At 42.1% G+C, this 16,556-nt stretch overlaps 1 protein-coding gene and 1 pseudogene across 4 annotated transcripts in view; both read right to left on the reverse strand.

Annotated features, from left to right (window-relative positions):
• Positions 1 to 8,421: 8,421 nt before the first annotated feature.
• On the reverse strand, positions 8,422 to 9,947 carry LOC308651402 (elongation factor 1-alpha 1-like; annotated as a pseudogene). Its single transcript has one exon. The product of its transcript is annotated as an elongation factor 1-alpha 1-like (transcript).
• Positions 9,770 to 16,556, reverse strand: part of MARCHF3 (membrane associated ring-CH-type finger 3) — a 175,123-nt gene continuing 168,336 nt past the window's right edge. For all 3 annotated transcript variants that reach the window (XM_081298412.1, XM_081298413.1, XM_081298411.1), the window contains one exon: positions 9,770 to 14,310. In XM_081298412.1, the coding sequence (XP_081154538.1) occupies positions 14,152 to 14,310 (159 nt within the window). In that variant the 3' untranslated portion in view covers positions 9,770 to 14,151. The remainder of the gene's footprint in view (positions 14,311 to 16,556) is intronic.

Here is a 16,556-nt window from a genome sequence, read left to right on the forward strand (position 1 = left end):
AGTTGCTGGGATTAAAGGTGTGCACCACTGCACCTGGCTATCCCTTTATTTATTTTTGCAAATGAGTAGTTAGCAGCTTAATTAGATGCAGATTCAATTTTTTGGCAACAGCATCCCATGGTGTTTCTGAGCACTTCCTAGAGTGTCACATCTGGAGGCCCATCATGTCACAAAAAAACTTTTCCCTTTTTTTTTTTTATGATATTAAGGTTGGTCTGGGGGTTTAAGTGTCAAGGGTCCGATCCGTCCATTTTCAACTTCCCTGAGTTACTGGTTTCAGCGTTCCTTAATGATCATCAGGAAAATAAATTTTTCATATAGATTCTATTATTATTTTGGTAGTTAGGTGTATTACTTCTCTAAAGAAGAATTTGCTTTTGATGTGCTCCCAAAGTACAGTGCAAGAAACTTTTTTTTTTTTTAAAGCAGTTATTAGAATAAGGATCTCATTTTTTAGTATGCTGCAAAGGTGACTGATGAGGTTTGTTGTTTACAGTGTCATTGTGAACTCAGGAGGTTTTTTTTTTTTTGTTGTTGTTGTTTTGTTTTGTTTTGAGATGGGGTCTCGCTATGTTTATGTTTAGCTTGGCCTCCAACTCTCAATTCTCCTGCCTGAGACTCCCAAGTAGCTGGGATTGCCGGCATGCGCCAACACAGATTTAACCTAGATGATATGTACCAATTCAGTGCGTTCCTTATTTCTTTCAGTGTTCATATCATTCCATCTCCGTCTCCTGGGAGGCCATTTATGTTGCCTCCTGTGTCTTTTGGCCAGGACGCTCTCAGCTGCAGAACTGAAGGCATCAGATATGATCGGCCCTGATGACTAGGCAGGGGCAGCAAAAGAAAGGTCAGTGATGGAGAAAGTCTGGTGACATTTTGTGCCTTGGCAAAGTTAATTGTGGAGTAAAACACAGGCCTGGGCTTCCTGTTTAAAGAGCAGGCAAACAGTTCCAGCTTTATACTATAAAAGTAATGCAACTCACCCATCATTGGTGATGTCCTCCTTTGTGGCCTCCATGGCACCGGCTGCTCTGTGATGGGTGTCCCGTGGAGTCACACTCCAGGAGTGTCCAGACATGTTGCCTCACAAGATGTAAGATTGATGTTAAAAAAGTCCTCATGTCAGCAGATTTTGAGTCCTCACAGAGTAAACACAGTTTTTATGTCTTCTAAGTGTTACTTATTTGCAGCTGGGTGAAAGACCCAGCTGCCTCCTTCTGGCACTATATAACAGAGGGAAGAGCTGTGTCCTTTCTTCTGTCGTTTCTTCTTTGTGCAGGACCCACGCAGTGCAGGACTTTCCTACCACGTGCTTCATTACCCTCTGCAATGAATACAGTCTCCAAGAACCAGGGAGCCAGAGGAGGCTGCCCAGAATCTTAAAGGAGAAGGGACTTGGCAGATTTCAACACTATCATTTTCAGCAGCCCAGACCTTTACTTTCCAGTGAAATCTAGCCCAGATGTCCCCTCTGTGAAGCAGAGGGAAAGCAGCTGGGGACCACAGCCAAGGTTATTGGTCTTTTCCCCATGACCTGTCTCCCACTAAAACTCCAGGGCTCTAAGAAGGAGTTTTTGAGGTATACTGAGGCAGAGAGTATAGCAAACTCAACCCGACTCTTCACTCCCTCTGCCAGTCAGCCCTGAAAGAGCTGAATAAATGAGAGAATTGTTTGTGGCTCTAAGAAAACCCAAGGAACATGGGGGCTGCCAGAGTTGTGGGTGAGGAATGGTGGGATGCTATACCTGGGTGGCAGGCATGGCGGGGAGAGTCGTGTGTTTTCTCTCTACTGTGCTATGCTTATTTCAAGAAAACACAAAATAGCAGTTTCAGCCCAGTGCCATCAAGTCACTGGGATAATATTAATGCTGCATTCCATGCAAGCTGGGGCAGGTGCATGCCATGTGTGTGGCAGAGGTACAGCTATATGAGTTCCCATTTCCTCTACTCTTCAAAGGCAAGCTGATTACAGTCCATGTAGATGGGACCTAAAAAATAGTACCAGGATAGAGGTATGCAGAAGCTCCCTGAGGGCAGGGTCACATGCTAAGGTGTGGAAGGTAGAGAGTGGCTGAGTCCAAATGGCAACACCAGAGGATCTCCCCACCTAGGTGTGTGCCCATTGTCTCTGCTGACCCACAGAGATTGCGCTCCTCACACCGTAAGACCACATCACTAGCCATGGCTGTCAAGATCCCCAGGAAAACATGATATCATAAGGGAAATAAGATGGTAGATTTAAGACCCAACATAATAGCAAAATAAATTTAAACAGATAAATCCACTAATTTAAAGATCCTCAGATTTAATTTAAAAAAAAGAATATTATTACCAGTATGTTATCTATAGGTTACAAAAATATTTAATATTACCATCAGATAAAAGAGAACTTCAAAACATCAAAATGAGCTGGATGTGGTATCACATGCCTGTGTGTAATCCCAAAAGGGCTGGGGCTGGGGATGTAGCATAGTTTTAGAGCAGTTGTGTAGTATGTTTTGGGCCCTGGGTTGAATCCCCAGGACCCAAAAGACCAACAACAAAAAATAAACACACACACAAAACAAAAGAAAGCACCAAAATTGGACCATAGAACATTAGAGTATTATATTTTAGTAAGAGGAATACTATATTAAGAAGATACAGTGATGAAGATAAACCTATCAATAGAGACTCAAATATATAAAGCAGCGACTGATAGGACCAAAGGGAGAAATATACAAATCAAAAGTTATAATCAGAAAATTGCATATTCACCTCTCAGAAATTGATAGATCGAGCATCAAAAACATGAAGATAAGAAGATGTGAACTACAAAATAAGCTGTAGCTTATTTACTTATATATACATATATATGTAGCATGTGTATTTGCATATATACATAGCACATATATATATATATATATATATATATATTTGCAATAGTCAACCATGTGCTAAATCACCAAAGTAATATAATTTCAAAGACTATATCTTAGAGATCATAGTTCTCTGATCATAATATAATAATAATCGAAACACAAAAGAATAGCCCTCCCCACTTCACTACCTTACCATTTGGTGAAAACTAAAAACTCAGTACTAAAGGACTCAAGTTAAAAAAGGGAACGAGGAGAGGCTGGGGTTGTGACTCAGTGGTAGAACACTCCCCTAGCAAGTGGGAGGCCCTGGGTTTGATCCTCAGCACCACACAAAAATAAATAAAATAAAGGTATGTGTCCAACTACATCTAAAAAATAAATTTAAAAAAAGGAAATGAGGAATTTTAAAATAGAACTAAAATTTAAACAAAAAAATTTCAAAAATTGTGGTGGATAAAAATAGGACTTAGAACAAAAATTTAGTTTTAAATCATTTATCCTAAAATAAGCAAGACTGAAACAGGATAAGTGAAAACAATAATAAGAAGGAAAAAAATAATAAAAATAAGGCTAAAATCAATAAAATAGAGGACAAAAGATGGCTAGAGAAAGAGAAGATTAGGAATGTTCTAAATTTATTCTTCAAAAAGATTACCGAATGCACCAATAACCCATTCTGCCAGACGGAGAAGATGGATAGAAATAAGCAGAAGACCAGATGAAAAGGGAAGTAACTGCAGACTGAACGATGGTGCTTCAGAGTCAGACTGGGATCCGGAGGCTGTCCCCATGGAGGGGTGGCCAGATGTGAGTGTCAGAGCCACAATGGTGAGGGCGGCTTCCATGAGGGGAGAGGAGGTGGCTGTGGAGATGGGAGGATGCTTACAGGCAGACGGATTGATTAAATAGGTAAATAAAGCCAGGACAACCAAAGGCAGGCTCCTCACTTTAGCAAAAGGAGATATAAATATGGAAAAGGAAAAGACCAGATTTGACTCCGTGGTATTGGATTGGAATTGGTGGTGTCAGTGTGAAGTCTTGTTTTTCAATATAGACAAAGAAAAATCTTATCTAGGGTTGAAAGAATGGCTGCAACATTTTGTGTCTTACTACATAGGATTAAAAGAGAAAGTCACAAATTTTTCAATGTTATTAATTACATTTCATTAGTATTATTTAAAGTGCTATTTTAATTTTATTTTAAATAAAAATTTAAAGAACTCAGTATCAGAAATAGAAAGGAAATAGAAAAACTCAATGAAATCATATTTAAAAAGTATAGCAAATATCAAATATAGCAAATATAATAGTGGAGAAACTTTGGACACATCCTTTAAGCCTGGGAAATCAGCAAATATGCCTGCTGACCTGGCTGCACTGGAAGAGACCTGGAGGGCCTGACCACTGCACTAAGACAGGAAAGAACAGACTAGAAGGGGATAAATTGTCAAGATGAACAAACTGTGAGAACTAATACAGAGTTCAGCAATGATACAGCATAACTAGTTCTCCCCTACACCAACACTAACCTAATGGAGAACATCACAAAAAATAAAATACCATTTATAATTGTAACACTATCTCTGAAATACTTAGGAAATAATTTAATGAGGACAAATATTTTATTGATGATAAAGATTAAAACTCTATTATAGCACCAAAAACTAAACAAACAAACAAACAAACAAACAAAAAACCAGCTTAATAAATTTGCTCTGATCCTCATATGGAATCACAACAAACTATGAAGATGGCAGTTTTCATGAATAGTAAATAAATTTACTACAATTCCAATAAAAGTTCCATCAAGACTTTTTGATGACTTACCAATTCTAAATTTCTACCCCCAAACAAAAAACTGGATAACAACTAAGACAGTTTTGAAAAAAAGGAGACTGAAGTTGTCAGGGGATTGTGGGGAGGAGCTACCTGTTCATTCCTATGGATATTGAGACACAGTGGAACCGAAGTAAGAAAGTTAGTGAGAGACGGGCATGGTGGCGCACACCTGTAATCCCAGTGGCTTGGGAGGCTGAGGCAGAAGAATCGCAAATTCAAAGCCAGCCTCAGCAAAAGCAAGGTGCTAAGTAACTCAGTGAGACCCTGTCTCTAAATAAACTGCAAAATAGGGCTGGGGATGTGGTTCAGTGTTCGAGTGCCCCTGAGTTCAATCCCCAGTACCAAAAAACAAACACCCCCCCCCCAAAAAAAAAAGAAAGTTAGTGAGGTAATTCAGGAACAGTCATAAATTGAGTACTCAAAAACAGACCATGTTTGTGTGGAGCTGAATATATAAGATACAGATTGTCACTATAAATGAATGACCAAATGGGACACTGATCAGCAGATGGTGATGGAAAAATCAGTAGATGGTGAGGGAGATAAAGTTGGGTCCCTATCTTGTATGATAGAGGTGCACTCCAGATAGAGTAAAGTTAAAGAAAGAAATTAAGTGGGGAAAAAAACTTTGTGACTTTTGGAATGAGACAGGATGTCTTTTTTTTTTAAGAATTTTTAATATTTAGTTTTTAGTTTTCGGCGGACACAACATCTTTGTTTGTATGTGGTGCTGAGGATCGAACCCGGGCCGCATGCATGCCAGGCGAGCGCGCTACCGCTTGAGCCACATCCCAGCCCTGAGACAGAATGTTCTTAAATAAGATCACCCATAGTACAAAAACCAGATTTGACTATGCCAAAATTAAGGACTTCTGTTCAGCAAACATAGAGTAGACAAAGTTAAGAAAGATAAACAAATGAGAGAAGACTTTTTAGCACATCAAACTGAAGAGACTAAAAAAGGGAAAGATGGGGAAGTCAACAGGAAATATAAAGAAATGTAAATTTGAACAGACACAAGGAGAAAGACACAGATTCATGTTATCAGGTTGACTAAAATGAATCAAAAACAATAATAGTGTTGGAAAGGATATGGAGAAATGAGAAAATGACCACTATTGGAGGGCATCTAAAGGAGTCCTGGAAAATGATACAAAAACTGTGAATTTAAGTATGTCAACATCCATAACCCAGCATCCCCACTCATGGATAGTAACCCAGAGAACATCTCCCATGGGACCTAGGTAATGTGTATTAGGATGTCCACCCCAGTGTGTTGATTGGGTCAGGGACTTGAAGGTAACATTAAGGGAATGGAAATAGAAAGTGGAATTCCAAATAGTCATCAGAAGCAATGAGCTAGATACACATGCAGCAACACAGCTCAGGAAGCTGAGGCGGAGGATTGCAAATGCCAGGCCAACCTCAGGAACTTAGCACAGCCCTAAGCAGCTTAGTGAGATCCTGTCTCAAAATAAAAAGGCTGGAGATGTGGATCAATGGTAAGGCACCCCTGGGTTAAAACCCAAGTACAACAAACAAACAACCCCCCCAACACAGTTATGATACCTTTTATGCAAATTTAAGATATATGCTCAAAACCAATATATTTTACAGAAATATACACCTGAACATATTAGCTTGTGGGCTTCATGGTGGAAGGAGATGAAAGTGGAGATTAGGGATGAAGGGAAAAATATTTTATAGCTAGCCACTCAGAGACATCATAGCACAGAGCCTGGACTTCCTCAGCTGATTGCCTGGGACCAAATCGCAACTTTGCCCCTTACTAGGTTTGCTACTTTGGGCAATGAACTTCTCTCCTTGAACTCCTCCATCCTTAAATTAGTCTGGGTAGATTAGCTTCTGCTCATCCCAGTCTGTGAAGCTCCTACCACATCAAGGTCTGTGGTTGCTTTGACCAATAGGATGCAGAGGAAGTGCTGCTCTGGGAGTTCCAAGCCCCGGAGTTGAAGCAGGACAGAAATATCTTACCTCTTCTAGACTCCAACAACAATGAGAAAACCCTTAAAACCGAGATGGCACATGGAAAGTCAGGCCACATGGAAAAGCACACAGGCCATCTAATGATATAAGACCCCCAGAAGAGGTACTGCCCGCGGACTGCCCGGCCGAGTCCAAGCCGACCCATGGAATAGTGAGATGCACTATGGTTGTTTAAACCACTGAATTTTGTTATTATAGCCTTAGGTAAAATTGTTATGAGGATTAAAGTAAGAAATTTTCTAAGTTCTTGGCTCATGACCTGTACAGACAGATGGTGAAAAAAATGTGTCATGGAGATTCAGATAGCTGAACACATGGGGGTTCCTGCAAGGAGACTCCTTGCTCCTTTCCTCATACCTTGTCCTGTACATCTCTTCACTGGGTATTCATTGTTCTCCTTGGTAATATTCTTTATAATAAACCAGTTAAAAAAAAAAGGCTGTTCTTAGATTTCAGAGTACAAACTGATTGATGCTTCCAAACCAAACTGATACCCTGAAACAAGTCCAAGGCAAGAATGATTAACCTAGCACCCAGGAGCATGGGACATGGAAACATCATCCCCCCATCCACCAGGGATTGAACCCAGGGTTGCTCAACCACTGAGCCACATTCACAGCTCCCTTTTTAAAAATTTGAGACAGGGTTTTGCTAAATTTCTGAGGCTGGCTTTGAACTTGTGGTCCTCCTCAGCCTCCTAAGCCGCTGGGATTACAGATGTTCAACATGGTGCCCAGTGGGAACACATTTCTTAAGTGTGGTAAAGCAAATTGAATGAAAAGTTTATCACTTTCCATCCTACCACCACAATAAATACATACATACAAGAGAAATTTGTTCTGGACCAAAATGTATATGATTAACTTAATTATTTGTTTAGTCATTTCCTTCATAAGGAAACTGTGACCCCGGTAGGTGAAAAGTGTATTTTAAAAACAAAGAAACTGAATCTTACTCTGTTGTCTTTGTGCACAGAATTAGAGCCTCCAAGAAGGCTCAGGATGTGATTTCAGTGACTCATGATCCCTCATTTCTGGGAACCCAGACAACTGATAGACATTTGTTTTTCTCTGTAGCACCAGACCCAGAACTAGCTTTTTTTTTTTTTTTTTTTAATGTGTAATGATTTCTCAATTAGCCATAGGCTCCAGTACCAGGAAATGTAAGAAAAAACAAAAATATACACATCATTCAAAGATCTCAAGTCAGTAACTTCAACCCCCAGAAGGGTCTTTAATAGTTCTTTTTGCTTTCATGAACAATGCTCAATAAATATTGGTTGATTATTTAAAATTAGTTCCTCTTCTTTTTGAAAAGGGTTTAAAACAATTTGTTTACAGTCTTCAAATTGATTATTAAAATTGTTCTTCGAAAGCCATGCTAGAACAAAATAACCCAGATGGTGGCAACAGTGAGGAAAAGGAGGGAGATGGGAAGGTCTGTCATTCATTTATAAACTATTGGGAGCTAAGTCTCACAAATCTTTTTTTTTTTTTTTTCTCATTAAACTTTGTTTTAATGGGTCTGAAAATTCTGTGACAGATTTTTGGTCAAGTTGTTTCCATTAAAAAGTACTGATTTTAAAAACTAATAACTTAAAACTGCCACACACAAAAAAAACAAAATGGTCCACAAAACATTTTCCTTTCCTTCTGAAGGTTTTACGATGCATTGTTATCATTAACCAGTCTTTTACTATTAAACTTAAATGGCCAATTGAGACAAACAGTTCTGAGACTGTTCTTCCACCACTGATTAAGACTGGGGTGGCAGGTATTAGGGGTAATATTCATTTAGCCTTCTGAGCTTTCTGGGCAGACTTGGTGACCTTGCCAGCTCCAGCAGCCTTCTTGTCCACTGCTTTGATGACACCCACAGCAACCGTCTGCCTCATATCACGAACAGCAAAACGACCCAGAGGAGGATAGTCAGAGAAGCTCTCAACACACATGGGCTATCCTGGAAGCATCACCAGATTTCAAGAATTTAGGGCCATCTTCCAGCTTCTTACCAGAATGGCGATCAATCTTTTCTTTCAGCTCGGCAAACTTGCAAGCAATGTGAGCTGTGTGACAATCCAGTACAGGAGCATAGCCAGCACTGATTTGGCCTGGATGGTTCAGGATAATCACCTGAGCAGTGAAACCAGCTGCTTCCATTGGTGGGTCATTTTTGCTGTCACCAGCAACATTGCCACGGCGAACATCTTTGACAGACACATTCTTGACTTTGAAGCCCACGTTGTCTCCAGGAAGAGCTTCACTCAGAGCTTCATGGTGCATTTCAACAGACTTTAGTTCAGTTGTGACATTGACTGGAGCAAAGGTGACCACCATGCTAGGTTTGAGAACACCAGTCTCCACTCGGCCCACAGGGACAGTACCAATACCACCAATTTTGTAGACATCCTGGAGGGGCAGACGCAAAGGCTTGTCAGTTGGACGAGTTGGTGGCAGGATGCAATCTAAAGCTTCAAGCAATGTGGTTCCACTGGCACTGCCATCTTTACGGGTGACTTTCCATCCCTTGAACCAAGGCATATTAGCACTTGGCTCCAACATGTTGTCACCATTCCAACCAGAAATTGGCACAAATGCTACTGTGTCAGGGTTGTAGCCAATTTTCTTAATGTAGGTGCTGACTTCCTTGACGATTTCCTCATATCTCTTCTGACTGTAGGGTGGCTCAGTGGAATCCATTTTGTTAACACCAACGATTAGTTGTTTCACACCCAGTGTGGAGGCCAGAAGGGCATGCTCACGGGTCTACCCATTCTTGGAGATACCAGCTTCAAATTCACCAACACCAGCAGCAACAATCAGGACAGCAGTCAGCCTGAGATGTGCCTGTAATCATGTTTTTGATAAAGTTTCTGTGTCCTGGGGCATCAATGATAGTCACATAATACTTGCTGGTCTCAAATTTCCACAGGGAGATGTCAATGGTGATACCACACTCACGTTCAGCTTTCAGTTTATCCAAGACCCAGGCATACTTGAAGGAGCCCTTTCCCATCTCAGCAGCTTCCTTCTCAAATTTTTCAATGGTTCTTTTGTCGATCCCACCACATTTGTAGATCAGATGGCCAGTAGTGGTAGACTTGCCCGAATCTACATGTCCAATGACAACGATGTTGATGTGAGTCTTTTCCTTTCCCATTTTGGCTTTGATTTAGCAGTGGTTTTCACGACACCTGTGTTCTGGCGGCAAACCCGTTGCGAAAAAGAACCAAGTCTCACAAATCTTATGCAAGGACTATATGAGGTAGGTAGTATCGTCATTTTACAGAGGCAAAATGGAGGCTTTGATGGTGGGTCACTTTTCCACAATTGGCAGCAGGACACTAGAGAGTCAGGAGCTGAATTTGGGTAGACTGATTCCATAGCTGCTTTTCTTTTTCACCCCATCACATTGGGAAGCAGAGTCGGAATCACTCTGGAATGACTAGAAGAGCAGGAAAGGCAGGATGTCCTAAAGTCAGCTCCTAGACACAAACTATTGTGAAGCTAAGAAGGTGGATGAAAGCCCATATTTCTGCAGAACTGACACATTTTGAGGGAGATAGTAGTTGCCAAGGCATCACTACCCAGGTGCCAATTTCTTATGACTCTAATAACCTCGTCGGCACCAGGCTTCATGCAGTCAGTCTGCCAGTCAATAGATCCTTTGTGTGCTTGGCCAGGAAGGGCGGCGTCAAGCCAGGCTGTCATGGTGCCAACCTTTTTTCTTCCTAAAAATCATTCTGAACCCTGTCCCCTCCCACTGTCCCAAGTCCCATCCCACATCAGTCTTCAGATTCACAACTCTACATTTCTCATCTAGCACTAGGGACTACATGCTGTGGGGGTGATCTTTAGGCAGTTTCCAGGAACACTCTGGATTGAAGTGGTAAGGAAGCATTTCCTGATTTTAATTCCTAGCTGTCTTTCCTCCTTGGGTTCTTTTGGCCTTGGACATTCCCTAGTATGGGCAACTCTGTAAGGTGTGTAGAGTGTTAGGGAAAGTCAAGGGCATTCAAATATGAGGGAAAGACACAAAGATGCAGGTGCAGACCCAGAGTTGGCCAATGACATTGCCCAGTGGGGAACAAAGAAAACCCTTGGAGGACAAGGAACCTGTAGCCAGCTGCTTGCCCAAGTATGGTGTTGCCTGAGCTGTGGTTTCACTTCCATTTCCTCCAGGCCCCAGATGAGTACTTTCACTGAAAATGAAAAGACTGTGGCTACAGTCCAGATGAAAGACAATCTGTGGCAAAGCCCCAGCACTTGGGGCAGGAGGGACCAAGACAACAAAAGACAAATCAGAGTAACTTCCAAATGGTGCCATTTATTTATTCTCAATTGAATTTTCAGTTCATCTCAGTGTCTGCTCACAATTCTCTGAGGAACTGTAGAACTTCTGTGGATGCTCCTCCCCTGAGACAAGCACAGAAACAGGCAAAAACTGGGGCGGGGGGCATGAGCATACCAGGAATATTTTAGTTGTCAATTGCCCTCTCTGGCTTTACTGTGATGCACATTTGTCTTCACATGATAGTCTCAAGAAAAATGAGTAGGATAGTACCACAGCAAGGAGTATGGAAGAGATGCAGTGAGACACCAGGGTCCTTACCTGCCCCCACTCCTTGTCCCTTCCTCTGCTTCATTTTTTTTTTTTTTTAAACAGTGACAGGGATTGAACCCAGGGCCTCACACATGCTAGGCAGGTGCCCTACCACTGAGCTGCATCCCCAGCTCTTTCTATTTTATTTTGAGACAGCATCTCACTAAGTTGCCCAGGCTGGCCTCAAACTCAATCCTCCTGTCTCAGCCTTCCTAGTAGCTAGGATTGCAGGTGCACATCACCAAACCTGTCTTTCTGCTTCATTTTTGATCTTTCAAAAATAAAGAAGCAAAGGAAGAATACAAGTTAGCAAGAATGTTGACATTCTACTAGCAACTTTGTGATAATTAGCAAAAGGCATCCCCTTTTCCTGGCACATGCAGCCCTTCTATGTAGCACAGCATGAAGGCAGCCCCTTCCCATGCTGTGTTGGCTAGGTACCTTTGTGCCTATGCTGCAATTCCCTAAACTCTCCCACCTTGAACAACCTCAGGGTTAAAAGACCAAGAAGAGATTGAATGCCACCCAGTAGTCTTCAGAATTCCAGATGGGCCCTGGTATTGATGGAGATCAGAGCCTCTCACTAGGAGGTCCAGGATGGTGACCTGAGAAAAAAAGTGCTGATGCTATTCTTGGCTGCCAGGGGTGTCCTGCCTTCCACCCCACAAGCAATCTACCCCTTCCCAGTTGGACTCCGCTTTACTTCCCAGGATGGGGATGCATCTCTAGGGAAAAGAGGCATGGCCAAGTATAGGATTAATGTGCTACCCTTTTCAGCACAGGAACCCCAGAAAATTGGCTGCCTGCCTGTGATAGTGGTTCTCTGCAGCCAGCCTCAACAGATATGGATTCTGATCCATGGATTCCTTAATTCTTGGAAGAAGCAGGGTATGGTACTCTAGGGAAGGTTGCCATTTGGTTGAGAGGTTGCCACTAGTTCACCTGACAGCGCACAGAGAGGCTGGGTGACCGTCATTTATGTATTACAGTGTCGCAATTACAGGCTACCAAGTTGCACTTTTTGCTCTGGAAATTTAATGTGTGACAGCTGCGTGCAGCCAGTGGTGTCCAGCATTTTTAAAAGGTCAATTAAGAAACGGTTGATGGTGCCGCAGCTAATGACAGCCCAGAGGGGTGAGCAGGGCCGCGTAAACAGAAGGGCCGAGATGTATTTTACTGGAATTGAAGTGTCGAAGTGAAGCGTAGTGGGGAGGAAATCTATTGTCACAAGCCATAAAGCACATCTGAGGTTTGCAGGGGTGAGCAGTACAGCTGTTTTCCCCGGGCAGCCCGGGGAGCAGCCTGTGAATGGAGGACTCGGTCCGACAAAGGGGACACCTGCATCAGCTCCATCAATCTGCAGGCAAAAATCATTATCCTCGCTGTTGTATGTTCCTTTGCACTTTTCGCTCTCCCACTTGGGGAGCATAAGGCGGAGGCTGCATTGATACTCAGAATGTGGGTCATGTTCTAGAAATCCATATTTTAAGTGTGCCCGGAAGCTGGTCCCGCCCTCTCTTCGCGGCGCGTGGGTGGCAGACAGCCCTGCAAGAGCCTCCGCAGCCAGTGTCCTCCTCGCAAGACACGTCCGCTGCCTGGCTTCAGCACACACAAAGCAGGCTAAGCGTCAGACACTCTGAGCTGAGATGGATGAAAGGGTGACACGAAGCCCTTAGAAAAAGTCTATTTCGGCCTGTGACAGAATTGGCTCATGGTTAGGAAAGGCACTGTGTGGGGTTTAAAAAAAAAATCAGACAAAGGGGTCTTAGACTCAGTGCACCGGTAGGACAGGCTTTTTTGTCACATCTACCTGTCAAGCTACAAATTCAATAGAGCAATGAGAATGCTAATTGATATGCAAAACAGGTCTAGGGTTCCTAGAAATGTCTAATGATCCACCAATTCATTAGGAATGCAGAATTAAGACATGCACTCAATGAAAGGGGAGGGATAACACCAACCTTTTTGCTTTACTTTTTTTTTTTTTCTTTTTTAAACCTACTTTGAGGAAACTTAACAGGTTTTACGATTAAAAAAAAAAAAGAGAGAGTATTGCAATCAGTAGGGTTTGTCTTTCACACACTGGATATTTATTATTAGAAAATAGCTTCTATGAGCTGTCAGTACCAAACAGGTTGAAAGGAGGTGCTTCTCACCATATTTTTTTTTCTTCTTAATGATATTTAAATAAACAGCTCACTGTGTGGAGAGTTGCCACGCCTTTTTTCCCTTTAAAAACTGAATAATTAAATGAGGTTTAGTACAAAACATCCTTTAAACATACGACCTGTTCTGTAGTCATTATGGTGCCTCTTTGAGTAAGAGACACGAAAGAGATGAAAAAGACCACTCAAGCTATCAAATTACCCCCAAAGAGTCCACAGTAGAAACCGGGAAACAAACTAAGCCAAATGAAACCCATCCAAACCAAGAAACCAGTTTTTACATTGGCTTTTCGATTTTGATTATCGTCTAAGTTTAATATATATTTATATATATATTTTGAAATAGTAATAAAAAAGGAAGAATTGAATTGCATCCTTAGCAGGACAACCTTCCTCACATGTTAAAGAGGTGTTCAGAAAATTCCATAGAGTATCTGCTAAATAAACATGTTTGGCAGCTTAGCAAATATCATATGATTGCAGCATCCACGATTTGAAGAAAAACAGCATTTGCCTTCTTCTGGCAGAGTTCATTGCTCGGGCGATGTGCTAACACAGCTCTGGATGTTCTTAGACCCACAAGGTTAAGGAAGGGCTTGGAGGTGGCTCAGTGCATGGCCCCAGTGCAGAAACTTCCAAACCCAAAACAACAAATCAACCAACCAACACAAACATCAAACAATTGTCTCCTTTGAGTTCCTCTTGACTGAGTGGAGGCCCAGCAAGGACTGCTGGTTAGAAGGTACGTTGACAGACTTTGGGATGAGGAGAATCACCCTCTGATTGGTCCGACGCCATTCGTTGTACAATCGACAGTGGTACCTAAATGACACCTGGGGATGGGAGAGGAAAAATAAGAGAAGGTATACAGGTAGGCAGAAGTTGATAATCAATCTAAGAAATAATATTGCCACATAAAGCCGCTTCAGAGGCTTGCAGCCTTGCAGTGGGGCAAGAACTCTGGGCACAACAGCTCTAGCAAGTATTTGAGTGCTGGGATATTACTGGCCATCAACCAAAGTGCTCCATGTATGAACATGACAGGGCTTACATGATGACTTCCCTTTTCTCTCCACATAGCTAATCAGGATATGAACAGGAAAATAAAGTTCTTTCTGAGTTTGGATTTATTTCAGGGCCCCCCAGATCTTAGTTGTGAAAAAGGTTTGCTGGAGGCAGCAGGACAGACTAGGTACACCACCAGCCATCGTCCAGCTGTGGAACATGGTCAGTGTACCTATCTGCTCCACCAGCTTCCTCTGTTCAGTGGGGAATACTAGGGATTAATATAGTTTCCTGCAGGTTAGACATGCACTACAAAGGATCCCATTTGCACTGTGATACAAAAGACATCCTCTGTACTGGGCTGTGGACAAACTGTAACAACTGTACTTGGTGGCCCTGAACATGGCATGGAGCACTCTATGTGCTGTGCTTGTTTTTCTCTCCCTGTGCAGCAGGAGCAACTTGATAGAAGGCTCTGTGTTGCATGTCCAGCACCTATCACAGTGTCCGACATTTATATTGCTCAAGAGAGTTTGCTGAAAGTGAATGAATAAATGAATAAAGATCCTAATATTTCTGATTGCAACACAGATTCAAACTAAAGCCTTTCTTACATTATACCTGATAGTGTAAGCAGTGAGTCCTATGGTCAATTGTGACATAACTATACCCCAAAGCACTTGCTTTTTATGTAAAAAAGCTGGAATGACAAACTTTGACCTGTTTGTTTTGGAGAAGGCTGGCATAAACTGATGGCCTGCCCAGGAAATTCAAAGTCTATACTTTTGAAGAAGCATTTTAAAAATGGGAGTAGATTCCAGTTTGAGTGCATCCAGATATCTAGTATGTGCTAGCAAGAAAGGTGTCCATGGATTCACGGTGACCAGTCACCCAGGCCTGGACTGTGTAATTGTCTTGGGGTAGGAAGGTTGTGTAGACTCTCAGTATGGGTCCATGGGAGTCAGAAAGTGGGCTGAACTGATGGTTTAAGCTCAGCATTTGTAGAAGTAGAACAGAGAGTAGACTTTGATCAGAGGGGCTTGTTTAGCCTTCATGGCTGAACCATGAAATTCAAGGCTACTCGCTCAAACCTGAGGCAAGGAAGCAGAAGACATAAGCCGAGAGCCAGAGAGACTGAGTATGAACGTGTATGCTCTTAAACTCACACAGATGTACTTTTTCCAAAGGCCCTGAACATACTAAAGTAAATCAGTTTTTTTCTTTTTTGTTAGGCTTGAGTCTCTCTACTCTTTCCTGCTGCTATTCATGAGTGTAAGAGGGGAAGCTCCGAAAGCCTGCTTTCAGGGCCAAGTGCAGGAAGGAGGTGGAATGAAGACAAGTGCTAATGAAGTCTGAAATCTGGAAATATTAAAGAAAAGCTGAGTTTCAAATCAAGAGGCCCTTCTTTAACCTGTTAAGATTCTCTGCACACTGGGCATTAGTAATCTGAGAAGCTGTGGGTACACTCAGGAAGCAGGCCTCATATTCTGAGGCCCCAGAGCTGGAATCCTCATCCTCCACCTAGTGGCTGCCTGACTTCGTGGAGTTATTTGTCATCAACAAGCTTTAGTGACTTTTTTTTTTTTTTTTTTGTAAAATGTGAATAACAACATCTGAGATAAAGCACGTAACACACTTAGTCAGCCTTGCATATGTGGTGGTGTTCTGGGCCTGAAAAAGACGATGACAATTTTGTGACTCTTCTTTAGGCACAGAGAAACTGAAAAGAGAGAGATTGAGCTGTTTCCTCTTAGGCCTTACTTTGAGTTGTGGTCATGGGCCAGCAACAGGTTGCATCTCCTGGGAGCTTATTAGATTATCCAGAATTTTGGGCCCCACCCAGACCAAAGGAATAAGAGAGCGCACTTTAACAAGATCCCCTGGTGACTGGCATGTACATTCAAGTCTAAGAAGCGCTGCTTCAAGTATTATTGAGATTCAAGGATTTAGCAGGTTTCCCTGTTCCTTGGCCAAGATTAAAAAAAAAAAAAAAAAGGAGAAGAAGAAGAAAGAAAGGAGGAAAGAAAGAAAGAAAGGGGCTGGGGCTGTCACTCAGTTTTAGGGCGCTTGCCTA

The sequence above is a fragment of the Spermophilus citellus genome, assembly GCF_964194105.1.
Source record: "Spermophilus citellus genome assembly, chromosome: 1".
In the NCBI taxonomy this organism is placed as follows: Eukaryota; Metazoa; Chordata; class Mammalia; order Rodentia; family Sciuridae; genus Spermophilus; species Spermophilus citellus.